The sequence below is a fragment of the Rattus norvegicus genome, chromosome 19 (assembly GCF_021556685.1).
Source record: "Rattus norvegicus strain SHRSP/BbbUtx chromosome 19, alternate assembly SHRSP_T2T, whole genome shotgun sequence".
NCBI classification, from domain to species: domain Eukaryota; kingdom Metazoa; phylum Chordata; class Mammalia; order Rodentia; family Muridae; genus Rattus; species Rattus norvegicus.
In genome coordinates, this window is record NC_141552.1 from 70,710,429 (window position 1) to 70,723,814 (window position 13,386).

General features: G+C 43.1%; 1 protein-coding gene across 30 annotated transcripts in view; it reads left to right on the plus strand.

The window, feature by feature from the left end:
* Pard3 (par-3 family cell polarity regulator) overlaps window positions 1–13,386 on the plus strand; it is a 549,750-nt gene that overhangs the window by 331,615 nt on the left and 204,749 nt on the right. For 14 of the 30 annotated variants that reach the window (XM_087595248.1, XM_087595247.1, XM_087595252.1 and 11 more), the window contains 2 exons: window positions 2,599–2,749; window positions 9,190–9,379. In XM_087595248.1, coding sequence (XP_087451374.1) covers window positions 2,599–2,749; window positions 9,190–9,379 — 341 coding nt within the window. Of the gene's footprint in view, window positions 1–2,598; window positions 2,759–4,430; window positions 6,668–9,189; window positions 9,380–13,386 lie in introns of those variants that run through there. The other 16 variants (XM_087595246.1, XM_087595250.1, XM_087595253.1 and 13 more) reach the window with 3 other exon arrangements.

Below are 13,386 nucleotides of genomic sequence, written 5' to 3' on the forward strand. Positions count from 1 at the left end.
TTGAAATAGTGAGTTCCACACTAGTTAGCCAGGAAGGCATAGTGAAGCCCTGTCTCAAAAACAAAACAAAACCATCATGATAAAGCTGGAAGAATTAAAAGGCGTTCTAAATTCTGTTAAATATTTATATAGTAGACTATTGATGGCTTTATTTAAATCTGTCTTTCATATGTAAATTAGACACAGCTGAGGTGCTGGTGTTTATGTGTGTACCCTTCAAGAACATGCATCTTGAGTGATTTTTCTCTACAAAACCTGCCCGTTCTCTTTAACAGAATTTGATTTCACTTAATATAACCTTATATATTCCCTCGGCATACTTGAATGTTTATAAAGAGTTTGTTTTAAAGGGTTTGGTTTTTTTTCCCCCTCAGAAAATTGAAGAATTGTATAGTGGAGCTAAATTTATTTTTGAAAGCAAATGCAAAGATCTCTCTCTCTCTCTCTCTCTCTCTCTCTCTCTCTCTCTCTCTCTCTCTCTCTCTCTCTCTCTCTCTCATCTCCTGATAAAATATCCTATAGCAAGCAGAACTTTTTCCTAGAGATTAACAGGGCAAGTGTCTTTCATGTATATTATCACTTAGAATATCAAGGTTTTTTGGTTTCGAGTTATCCTTTGTGTGGCTGGGGGGGACTCCCGGGCCTAGGCATGGAGCTGTAGAATGGCTCTAAATGTTCAGCTACGGAAAAGCACACTTGTCTTTAAGGGTACAGGGTGTATGAGGCTTGTTTCTGCTTTTGCTTCCTCAAGGAATCTTAGATCCGAGGTAGCGATGGTGCTTCAGATGACATTCTCGTATGTCTTTATATCAGTGACCTTAAGTGGTTTACCGGCCAGGAAAGCTGTCGGCTGTCATCTGCAGTTCCGAGGGAAAACTAATAAAACAAACCCCCGTTTCACAGTCTAAACCTTCTTAGTCCAATTCGCCACACCAAAAGTTTATCATTCTCCTGCAGCTTGAGGGTCCCCAGTTGTAATTGTGCTGACCCTTCTATGGGTTCCACCCCTCTGGTGCTCCTCAAACTCAGCCTGCAGCTTGGAGCGTCATTAAGTATCTCATTACGGAAATGCAGGATGGTTTTCAACAGGAGCGAACACTCCGTTCAGTGGAAGGCAGCTTACCAGGCAGCTCCCTGTCTGAATGGGGTAGCCACTCTGTCGGATGAAAAAGTCTGCTCATCTCGGGCCCTTCCTGGCTGTATGTCAGTAGCACCATTCAGAGAACTGGTCTACCTCGGTCCTTCACCAAGTAAAATAACTACGTCATTCCTAACGCAGACGTCTTCTTCTGGCTGTTTCTATGGAGAAGATGGCATGTAGGACCCAGCTTTGATGAGGAAGACTGCATACAATTTTAACCCATAGCCATAGAGATTGATCTTTCCCAAAAAAGGCAAACTTAAAAAAAAAAATCTTTTATAACTTGGTCTCTTGTCTACCAGGCTGGCCCCAAACTCATTCTGACTTTGAACTTCTACCTGCAACAAGTGCTGGGATTAGCAGTGTGAGCTACTGCACTCAGTTTATTCTGTGCCTGAGGAGATTGAGCCCAGGGCCTTGCCAGGCTAAGCAAGCACAGTGTGAACTGAGTAACGCTCCCCAGCCCTTGACCTGCTTCTTCTTCATTTAGGAGACTGTTGACTTTGCTTAAAGCTCATGTCGTTGTGCTTCTCATCAAAATATTTAGCCCAAAGATTGGGAGATGATCCTGTGAATAACACATAGAAGTGTTAACACCGTGATTTGGACCCCAGAACCTCCCTCAAAGCCAGGCAGGCATGATAGCTGCCCATTATGTTAGAACTCTTGAGGTAGAGGTAGGGGATCCCCTGAGCAAGGTAGCGGGGGTGGGGTGGGGGGGCAAGCTCCAGGTTGAAGGAAGGACACCGCCTTGATAAAGTTGGAGAGCTATCAAGGAAGTTACTCAGGATCAACTTCAGGCCTCGTCATGCCTAAGCACTGGAGCACATGAGCCCATACACATTCAAGCTTGCACATATGATACACATGCTTGGCACACACACACTCCCACTATACATATACATGCAAAACAGTTTGATCCTTTCACACACCTCTGTATATGTTTGAAGTGTTTCTCAGTTACTATTTCAGGCTTACAGACCACAGTGAGCCTTAATTTCTACAGAACTTATTTTCAGTGTGTTACTAAAGACACCTAAACTGATACACAGAAGAGGCAAACATGTTTCTGTCCCATAGGTTCAAAGCTAAATGAAGTCCAGGATCTGCAGACAAAGCCTGCCTTCCACAGAGCAACAGGTAGCAGGAATCCCAAATTAAACAATGGTTCGTCTTGACCTCAGTACATACCTCCAGTCAAATTGAAAAAATAAGCAATACGGTGAAACTTTAAAAACTAAAAAAAAACTTTAATATACACATTTTCAAATGTTGACAGAGATTCACAGAGAGCTGGTCATTAGGCCAACCTGACACAACAAATTATTTTCGTATGGGTCGAAAGGTTCTAGCTCATTTGAGGCCTGGTTGGATGCAAGGCTTAGAAAGTTGTTATCACGGCACCATGCTGCTAACCAGCCTCCAAGATTCACATTCCCCTGTCCCTTTCTCTGTAGTTGCGGTCTCCTGGGAGCCCCGCTGCACCCGAGCTGCCCATAGAAACAGAGTTGGATGACAGAGAACGCAGGATCTCACACTCCCTCTACAGTGGGATCGAGGGGCTGGATGAGTCTCCCACCAGGAATGCCGCACTCAGCAGGATAATGGGTGAGTCAGGTAAATCTCTCTTCATTTCCTCTCATGTTTTCGCTTGCCCTGGTTCACAGAGAGGAGCTCGATGCAATATTAACGTAAAGGGGGCCTCTATCTCTGAGAGAAGAGAAAACGGGTTCATTGTGGCCATTCAGGAAACATAAATGTAAAGAAAGTGCACCCGTGCACCGAGTGGTTAAATACGCTTCCATTCCCAGAGGTTTGATGAAGACAGAAAGGAAAAGAGTATGGAGGGAATGTTTTCAATAGTCTCAGCATCCTTGGCTTCTTGAGAACAGTAGGGAAAGCTATGCTTTAACAAGCGACAAAGGCTGTGGAAGCAGCTCAGTTGGTGAAATCTGTGCTGTGTGACCCTAAGACTCCGTCTCCAATTCCCAGGGCCCAACTGAAAAAGCCAAGTGTGTTGGTTCCTTTGTAGTTCCAGCAGTGGGACAGGGGGACAGACTGATCCCTAGAGCTCATGGTCAGACAGACAGACAGCTTAGCCTAAGAGAGGCCCTCAGTCCCAATGAGAGACTGTCTCAAAAACAGAGTCGACAGCTCCTGGGAAGCAGTGCCCAAGGCTGGCACACCTGGGCGCACACATACACCCGTGAACACACTGGCACATGCTTGTGCACTCATAATACACAGTGCATATGCATAACAACTTTAGAAAATGAATCTAAACTAAACTGCTTAGTTACAGATGAAAAATATACAAGCTACCCAGTAAGACACGTCTTTAAAAACAACCACAGTAGAGACCCACCTTTATTCTTCAAATCCTCAACTCATCTCCTGCGACTTTGTTTGATCTGCCCCATGCTGCCTTCTTGGCCCCAAGTGAGTGACGTGGTCACAAGCACTTGCCCTACTAGATAGGTCAGTCTTTTCCTAACAGACGCGGGAGTGGCTGGTTTTACAGAAGTGCTCACCTGAGGGTTAACCTGAGAGAGTTTTCAAATTTAAGGTATAAGAAGGAGTTTTGACGTAAAAACCCAGATTTATGATCTATGTTGCAAGTCTGTAGAGCAAAATCCTAAATTTAATTGCATCTTGAGTATATTTAATACAGACCTAATACAATACTAGTTCTCATTATGGCGCATCACTGAAGCAGAGTTTGGTTGATTTGTTGGGGTGTTTGTGGAAAGAACGTTGGCAAGGTGTTCTGCTAGCAGGAGACGAGAGTGCTTTAAGGAACAGTATTATCGAAGAGATTTCTACTGAGCACCTCAGGAAAAAAAAAAGAGTATTTGTATATCAACATAAGTAGTGCGGTTCCCTGCCATTTTTCCTTGTTCCTCGTCTAGCTTTCCCCTTGGAGGAATTGCTAAGTAAATCCTTAGTTTCTTACCTTTGATATGCTCCGTGCAGGTTTTCTCAATTTTACACGTGGCACGAGAGAACCGGGGGAGCAGTCCCTGCTCTTGGTTTGAGCCCCGTTTAGTGTAAGGGGCCTTGTTTCTAGCTTTGACTATGATATGTGCCTGTTGGTTACTGCTGCTGATGGGTTATCCTCACTTCCTTGTAAAGCCGTCAAGCGTCTTGGTCCGATTCTTACCTGTCGGAAAAAAAAAAACAAAAACAAAAACCAAAAACCTCAGGCCCCCTGGGAAAGGATTGTGTGTGCATGTGTCCCTGGATCTGTGTGCATACAAAGTGATACGCTGTAATTTCCACTCTGTTATAGGAACATAGGATTTGCCATACTGATCACCCATTGGCACACCAGCTCCTGTAACCTGCATCCTGCCTCCAATCCCTGGTTCTTCAGAGGAAGGCGAAAAGCTAACACTCAAACACATACCAGCCCCCACCCTGACCTTTCACCTAGTGACTGGTTGAAATGTGTGACATGGGTTGAGGAGTACATCTTTTTTTTTTTTTTTCCCCCATAGTTTGTCATCTGATTTTGTTAGTCCTGACTTGTTAGTCCTTTTCAGCGGGTAATCTGGGAGGCAGTGTTATCCCTCCCTCTGCTAGGTATGTAATGAACCCTTGCACTCACCATGACTCCCCTTGAAGGCTGGTTCTTCCAGCTATGCTTGATGTTGCTCTGCACAGGTCCTGGGACCTATGGGATGGGGATGACATCATACTCAGTAGGCCAAGTTTTTATAGTAGTGTATCTTTTAGGGAAGGGATACTGGGGTTTGAATCCAGGGCTTCTCAATGACTTCATTTGTCCATGTCCTTAAGACGTGTTTTATATGCTGTACTGGAATCTAGGTTAAGGCCCATGTGGCTTTACCTAGAGAAATATATAGACTTAATTTGTCTTGCTGTTTACAAACTTCAAAGGTATTATACTTTTTCTATCCTTGTTCTATTTTGGGTTGGCTGTAAGAAACGCATGCTATTGGCGAGGTTAGATAACACTGAGATTAGAAAGTCTGTAGAGGATGTTACTTTGCTACTAGGAGGTCAACCGTACCTAATATCAGAGTGTCTTGTCTCCATCAGCCTGCTGATTTGTACTGTGTCTGTGCATAGACATTTCTCCGTCCTACCTGGCCAGTTCACATCCCTGTAGACTATGGTTTCACATGATGGAAAGAGAAGTGTTGAAATTCCTTATGATGACACAAAGAAGTGATTAATTTTGTGTGAGCGAGGCAATTTTTCACAAAGAGTACTTTGTGAGGAATTTTAAAGGCCTGCGATAATTTTTGAAAGGGTATATGTCCCAGGAGAAAGACTTCCAAAAAAAGTGTACAACCAAAAGTAAACATCTTTTCCAACTGGGAGGATGTCAGATGTCTTTAGTCACACTTTCTCACTTAACGGATAAGAGAAATGTGTCTCAAAACCCCATGATGATTTTGCTTTGTTTTGGTTTGGCTGTTCCCTCTTTCTAGAAGTAGCACCCTTAGGGAATGCCAAGGTCTCACGGTAAGTTTTATTGACACAAAATTGACTGAAAGACGTTGCGGTATCTCCATAGCCTCGTGGCCCTGGTCCCCATAGGATAGGACATTTAAGACATTTCCTCGACACCCACATCACAGGCTTCATTTTGCTCTTGTGTTGGTGTTACGGACCCCTGGACAGTGGCTTGCCTGAAATGGCATATTGTTCCTGAACCACAGTTTGAATGTATGGTTTTTCTGGGTAGTGGGTTCCTCTTTAGTAACAGCCAGTTTATCTCTATCACTTTCAATGGATCACTCAGAAATGTGACCAAAGGCCAGACTTAACCACACTCCTCTCCTTTTGGCTGGATTCCCACTGCCACTAATGTTAGAACATGAGTCCTACTCATGTATTAGGAAGCAGCTCATAGGGGCTGAAAGTATAGCTAAGACTATCTGCCTAGCATTTGTAGTGCCCTGCTCCCAGAGCCACAAAGATAGGGCAAGCAAGTTTTGTTGTTGTTTTTTTGTTTGTTTGTTGTTGTTTTTTAAGTAAGAAAATGAACAGGTAGGTAGGTAGATAGATGGATAATAGCAGACCTGGCCAGACATATCCCTTCATGAGTCTTCTTAGTATTTCTCTTTTGAAAAGCCTTGAAAGACCTTTCCGACTATTCAGCCATGCCAATAAGAACAAGGAAAACGGGCACAGTTTGCCAACAGGTTTACTTCACAAATATACCACAACCTCCTGTTTCTGAGCATAGAGCATTTTTTTTTAAGTTTTTGCCTGCATAATTTTGTTTAAAGCGATTTTATCTTGCGCTAAATTTTTATTCCATTTTACTATTTATCTCAGTGGTTTCTGTATTCATTCTCTTGTGGTGGTTTAAATAGATATGTTTAGAATATTTTCATTTTGTTAAAAACTTGACATAGAGCACCGAGATGGTGATGCTGGTTTTATAATGAGTTCTGTTACTGACAGTTCTCATCTCGTCCTTTGTCCCTGATACCCATACATTGTGTTACATTCCATGTAAATTCATCAACAAATAAATGTCTGGTAAACAAACACTCTGTATGTTATTGTTTCTCTAAGACCCTGCATGTTTGTTTTTGTAGTCTGGAGATACTGATGAAATACTTGGGGCGGGGGAGAATTTAGCTGATTAAAAACTGAAGCCACCTCGAATCACAATTCGTGTTTCTCAGCTAGGATGTGTCGAAGGGCCAACAGGTGTCAGTGAGAGGTCCTGGTGTGTCTCAGTAGAACATGTAGCTTTGAACTGTAGATGTTTGTATCCCTGACAGTTTCTAGAACCAGATCCTGGAATAGTTCCTCACAAGCACACTGATTGGAGGAGAGTATGGTGATGAGATCCTGAAATTCTTACAAGATATTAGACTGGAGAGTAATGCAAGAGAGACGTCTTGCCATTTGGGGAGAGGACGAGGGGGAGGGGGAGGGAGTAAGGGAGGGGGAGAGAGAGAATAAGAGAATGTGTATGAGAAACAGAAAGACAGATAGCTATTGATATTCTGTGTCATGTACAGTACATTGTTTCTACACAAAACAGCGTAAGGCACACACACACATACACACACACAGATTGTATGGTCTAGTCAGTGTTCTATATTTATTAGTAGGATTTCTCTTAAAATAAGTGTGTCAGTGCAAGGGGTTGCATGTTTGACTTTGAAAGGTACACTATACCTACTGTGTTTGTATAGTTTACTACCATAGATGCACAAGTGACGTTTTCCCGAACAGATTTCAACTCTAATATCCTACAGCTTGAGTGGAAAGAGGCCATTTGAAATCAAGACAGAGAAATGATTGCATTTGATTTACTTTCATGTCATGAGCATTCCTAAGAACTTGCCAGCTCCTTGGTTTGTCAAAATGGCACATTTGAATCAGAGTAGGGTGCTTGCCTAGCTAGTATGTAGAGCAGAAGTTTTGATGAACACGCATGGTTCTGATAGCAGCACACTTAATGCTAAATAATGATGTGTTTGTAATTTCTGGCAAGCTTTCTTTGGGGAGGGGGTTAAGGATTAACTGAAAGACATACAACAACTTAATAGTTTTCTGTTTCTTTACTGAATCAGCCATAGAAAGATGTCTGTAAGCTTACCTTGCCAGTTGATCAGGGCTTACACAGTATGCTAATAAATGCTCAGCTTTAAAGCTAGATCTAAGAGTGATATTAAAGTGCTAATACATGGTTGTTAAACTATTTTGAAAAGTCAGTTTATTGTGACGGGGGAAAAGCACCTTGTTCAAAATGGTGGTGAGTCTCGAGCAGGCTCAGCAGCGTTGCTGTTTTGGATAACAACCAGTACAGTTGGCTGAACAGATTTGGACATTAGATATAGAGGGATTGTTTTCCTTCTTCTCCCAAGGTAGGTGGGGAGATTGCCGTGGTTCCTTGCTTGCTTGGGTACACACTTTAGTGTGCCATGTCATACGGTATTTTTCGTTCTGTGAATTCTGCCTCTTGCAAGGTGTGCACCTGGACAAAACTTTCCTCATTTTATCCTTACTCAGAAAACAAGTGGAAAGGTTTTCGAAAGAAGTTGTAAGAACTGTAGGTGATTTAGGATAAGGACACCATTTGTGCTCCAGCGTTACCTTTAGGGACCTAGAGACTTGAGACACGATTTTATCCCAAGAAAGGTTATAGTGTATGAATGCCAGGCTGAACTGTGAACCTCAACAAATTGCTGCAGGGGCCTGGAGAGAGGACAGACATACTCTGAGTGTTTTGTCAATGACTCGTCATACTTAAGGTCCCTCCTCCCAGGGCAGGCCTCAGAGCCTCAAGAAACACATCTGATCTAAGCTAAGCCTTCCATTCTAGGTTGTCCTCACTTCGAAGTATTCTCCCTGGCTTATATGCCTTGTTAAGTGTCCCTGGCTTTTATGCCAGGCCTTGTTAAGTGTCACCTGAATTCATTATGGGTTGATTTTTTTTTTTTTTGCCACTTTCAGGGGATAAATGTCATCATTTGTTTTAGTAGAAAAGTCATAGCCACCATTCTAAGCCTAGCTCCGATCACTTTGGTCGTAAACTATCAACGATCATACCCACCTCGGCCCGTCGTTCTCCCAGGCACAACTGCTTCAGTCCTTACGCAAGTTACCCTGTTCTGTAGGTGCTTGCTCTCCATCACTAGGGTGCGACTAAGTACAGAGATGATGTTGCTTCCCTAGCACCTGTCTCCCCTGTAGCATCGATCACTGTAAGTTCATGCCTTCAGATTTCCTGGTAAAACCTCCCAGAAGACTCTCATACCCAAGAAGCCGTCTGTTACATTCACATTATTTTGAAGGTGTTCCTTTTTTCTTTTTGGAAGTCTTAAAACCAGAGACATCACATGTACTGACTGCCACATGGGGTGTAGCCATGGCTTGGAAGTAGTCATACGGACCTGAGGTTTGTGTTTGACAATGCCTTATGAGAAATAGGTAGACAGAATTCTCTCATTCTGTCACATAGAGCAGGTGTGTCTCAGGGTTTTCTTGATGCAGTAAAGTTTTAAAATGCACAGGCTTGGCGCCTACACTGACATCTAGAATTTCTTTACCAGGTAAATGCCAGCTCTCCCCAACCGTGAACATGCCACATGATGACACTGTCATGATTGAAGATGACAGGCTGCCTGTGCTCCCTCCTCACCTCTCTGACCAGTCCTCCTCCAGCTCCCATGATGACGTGGGATTCATAATGACAGAAGCAGGCACGTGGGCCAAGGCTACCATCAGTGACTCAGCCGACTGGTGAGTGAGCAGCCCAGGGCTGGGGCTTACTATAGCATAAATACTATCTAAGTCATTTCCAGATTGGTCCAACCATTAGGGTAAAGATTAGGACTTAATATGCTTGGGAACCAGAGGGAACTTGTCAGAGGGTTGCCTGTTTGTTTGTTTGTTTCTGTTTGTGGAGGATCTGCATGCATGTCATGTGTTGGTACGTGCTGCCCTGTGAATGTGCATGGAGATGAAACACTATAACCAAAAACTTGGGTTAAAAACTTGGGGAGGAAAGGGTTTATTTTACTCACTCTTCCACATCATTGTTCATCAACATAGGAAGTCAGGACAGCAACAGAGCAGGAACTTGGGGCAGGAGCTGATGCAGAGGCCATGCACTGGGTGCTGCTTACTGGCTTGCTCCTCATGGCTTGCTCAGCCTGCTTTCTTATAGAACAAAGACCATCAGCTAAGGGTTGGGCCTACCCACAGTGGGCTGTACCCTCCCCCATCAATCACTCATTAAGAAAACGCCCCCACAGGCTGGTCTACAGCTAGATCTAAAGGAGGTTTTTTCCTAGTCAAGGTTTCCTACTCTCGGATGACTTTGGTTTACGTCAGGATGACACAGAACTGTCCAATGCAGTGGGCATCAGTTACCCTCTATGCTGTTCATCCGTTTTTTGGGTCTTTACACCTTGTGCTGCAAACACTCTATCTACAAAGCCATTTCCTCCCATCCCCAGCTTCCCTTTCTAGAATTACAGCACTACTGTTTACCAGGCTTTGAGCTGCTTCTAACAGGCACAGAGACTTTGTGGATACTCTCCTGATTTCTCTGCCAATTTTTGCTTTTGTGATGGTAGGAGAAAGCCGTTGATGCCGATCGCCATGGGTGGTCTTCAAATGCCACCCTGTTCTTTGGTCTCTGTGAAAAGCATGTTATCAAACAAAGCTGGTTTCGATGGGTGGCCCTCCTACCCACGCCCACCTGTGTCACATTAGCTATAATGTTGGAAGTGCTGAGGACAAGCATTTTTGTGTTAACATTTCTATGGTGATCGTAACAAAATAAAACACCCATGGCGTCCTCTCCCCCCTCCCTTCCCCTCCCTCCTCTTCTTCCTTATGAGCTCAGGAAAACATTGTTAATATATTTGCTAACTCTGCAGATGTTCCCTTGAAAGAACTTGACCTGCTCTTGGGCCCTTGAAAAGCTTTTGTTTCTGGCTTTTTAATTCTCCTTTGGAAAATAAAAAGGATATAAAAATAGAGCTGAGCCGGAGACCATATGATGATGATGACTTAGCTTAGCCTCCAATAAGTCTTCTGTTTCGGGGGGTGGGGGTTGTGGGGGAGGAGCACAGCAATACACAGATGCTCTCGACCTGACCTCAGCTTGTATTTCACTGGAAGTCGGTGAGGAAAGGCAGTTTATCTGTCTATAGTGTTCTCCAAGGAGGCAAAGGCCCTTAAGTCTCCACCATGATAAGCCACCTTGAAGGGGATCCTAGGGAAGGATCTGCATTGGTAAAAAGATGTGGTGAGCTTGCAGGGATAGCCTGGCGCATTAATTTCACTAAGGTAAATTTGAAAAACACACAACAAGGACAAGGACTTTTATGATTTCTTCCTTGGGAAACATGGGGCAAAGGAAAGAATGTTAGAGTTATCTAAACATGCATGTCATCTGTTCAAACCCAGAGCTGAGAATCCTGTTTGACTATCTGTCCTAAAACTTGGATGAAAATGTTAAAAAAAACAAACAAACACTAGGCAAGAATAATAGCTAGAATTTCAGGAATGGGGGAATAGATACGGCTAGCCTGGTACTTAATCTCAATAATATTCCAGTATACTTGTTTATTGTGTCTGAAATAAGTTTAATGAGTATGTTAATCAGGAAAAAATTAATCATGTCACATTTTAAGAATATTTAGTTATTTTAAGTCTCTTATTAATTTGAAAGCTCATTTGACATTTTAAAATGTGTACATTTATAGTTGACTGCACAGTTGTGGAAGGGTAAACATGTCAAATGGCTATACTTCTAATTGGTTAACTAATAGAATATATTTTTTCCTCACCCTAGTAATTGATGTAGGGGCTATTAACCATGTTTTATTAAGTGAGGGGGAATATAGCAGCAAATTCTAATTTTAATAATAGCATTTGGGAGGATATAAAATAAGTTTCAACGTGTGCTAAATAGAGATTTTTAAGGAGTATTGCCAGGAAGAATTTAAATTACTTTGGGAATTCTTTGTTAGAATTTCCTGTTAAAATTGCATTTTAGCAGGGTATGGTACTCCATTTAGCAGGGTATGGTAGTCCATTTAGCAGGGTATGGCAGTCCATAGCTGTAATCCGAACACACCTGAGACGGAGGGAGGAAGATCAAAGTTTAAAGCCAGCATGGGTAATAGCAGGACTCTCTCAAACCTAAACCAACTAATGGAGCTGATGAGATGGCTCAGTGGGTAAAATGCTTGCCATGAAAGAAGGAGAGCCTGAGTTTGAATCCCCAGCATCCACACAATTGCTGGACAGACCTAGCACCCTGGAGATAGAGTGCAGGGATCCCTGGCACAAGCTAGCTAGCTTAGACTAGAAATAGGCTTGAGCTCTGCGTTCAGTCCAAGACCATGTGTCAGAAAGTAAAACGGAGAACACAGAGAAAGACCTATGCTGACCCATGGCCTGCATACGCATACATGTGCACGCACACATGTGTGCGCACACAGACGAGCAGATCCAAGCACACCACACTCATCTGCATATGTAAATCACCAAGTCTATTACACATTTATCATGTCTACTAATTTGATGCCTTATTGAGATCTTAAAGTGTCCCACCTATTACTCACAAACTTGGCTTTTGCTAAGCAACTAAGGATTCCACTTTGATACAGAGAAGAATTACTGTTGCTGGACGTGCTTTCTTTCTTGTTTGTTGCTACACAACTGAGTCCTTGTTATTGTATGGATGTTTGCTGTTGGTTTGCTCGTTGTTTGGTTTGTTACTGTGTAGCCTCAAAGGACTCATTGTGTAGATCAGGCTAACCTTAAATGCACAGAGATCCATCTGCCTTTCCCTTTTAAGGGCCAGGGTTAAAAGAATCACCACTACACCTGGCTGATCCTGGGGACTTTTTGCTCTGGAAATTACTGGATATCTTTGTCAAATGCTGATTCTAGTATTTAAGCTGACACGTCAGACTCCTCAACAATTATGACACTACTTATTGGAAATTCAATCTGTCCCAAGTTTTGAAGAGCAGTGATCCTGTACTTAACAATGAAAAGACTGAGTCTACAGTACTAGCAAAACAGCATGCACTGAGATTCAGGCTAGCAGTATAAACAGAAACCATGGCCTGGAGAGATGCTCAGTGGTTAACAGCATTTGCTGCTCTTCCTCAGGACCTGAGATCAGTTCACAGCACCCACATTAGATGAATAATTATGGTTCACAACTGTTGTGTTTTATAAAAAGATAAGGAGAAAAGGAATATGTTTGGTGGATGTCTAGTCTGGTGTGGGGAAGAGGGTGACTCTGTAGGCTCATGCTGAGGTATCCTTTTCCCCTAAGGGACCAGCCACACACCACTATATATTCTATATAGTATAGAATAGAGTTTATTGAGGGCATGGGGAGTAGAGTTGAAGGGATAGGGGAGAGAAAGAGAGGGGCCAAGCAGCCCCTTTTATAGTGAGTCAGGCACACCTGGCTATTGCCAGGTAACTGTGGGGCATAGCCTAGACAAAATGCTAACAACTACCTGTAACTCAGCTTCAGGGGTTCTGATATCTTTTTGTACGCCCACTCACAGGTGTGAGACCTCCACACACATGCACCCCTAATTAAAATTAAAGCTAAATCTTTAAAACAATAACAAAAATAAAATGAAGACTCTGGCGTTGCCCTTGGCTGGTCTCTGGGGTTTAGTTTCCAGTGTGTTCCCTGTCCCTGGCTCAGGCAAGACCCGCACGATGGAAGGGAAACAGAATAAGAGCAAGCTCAGTGTCTGCTG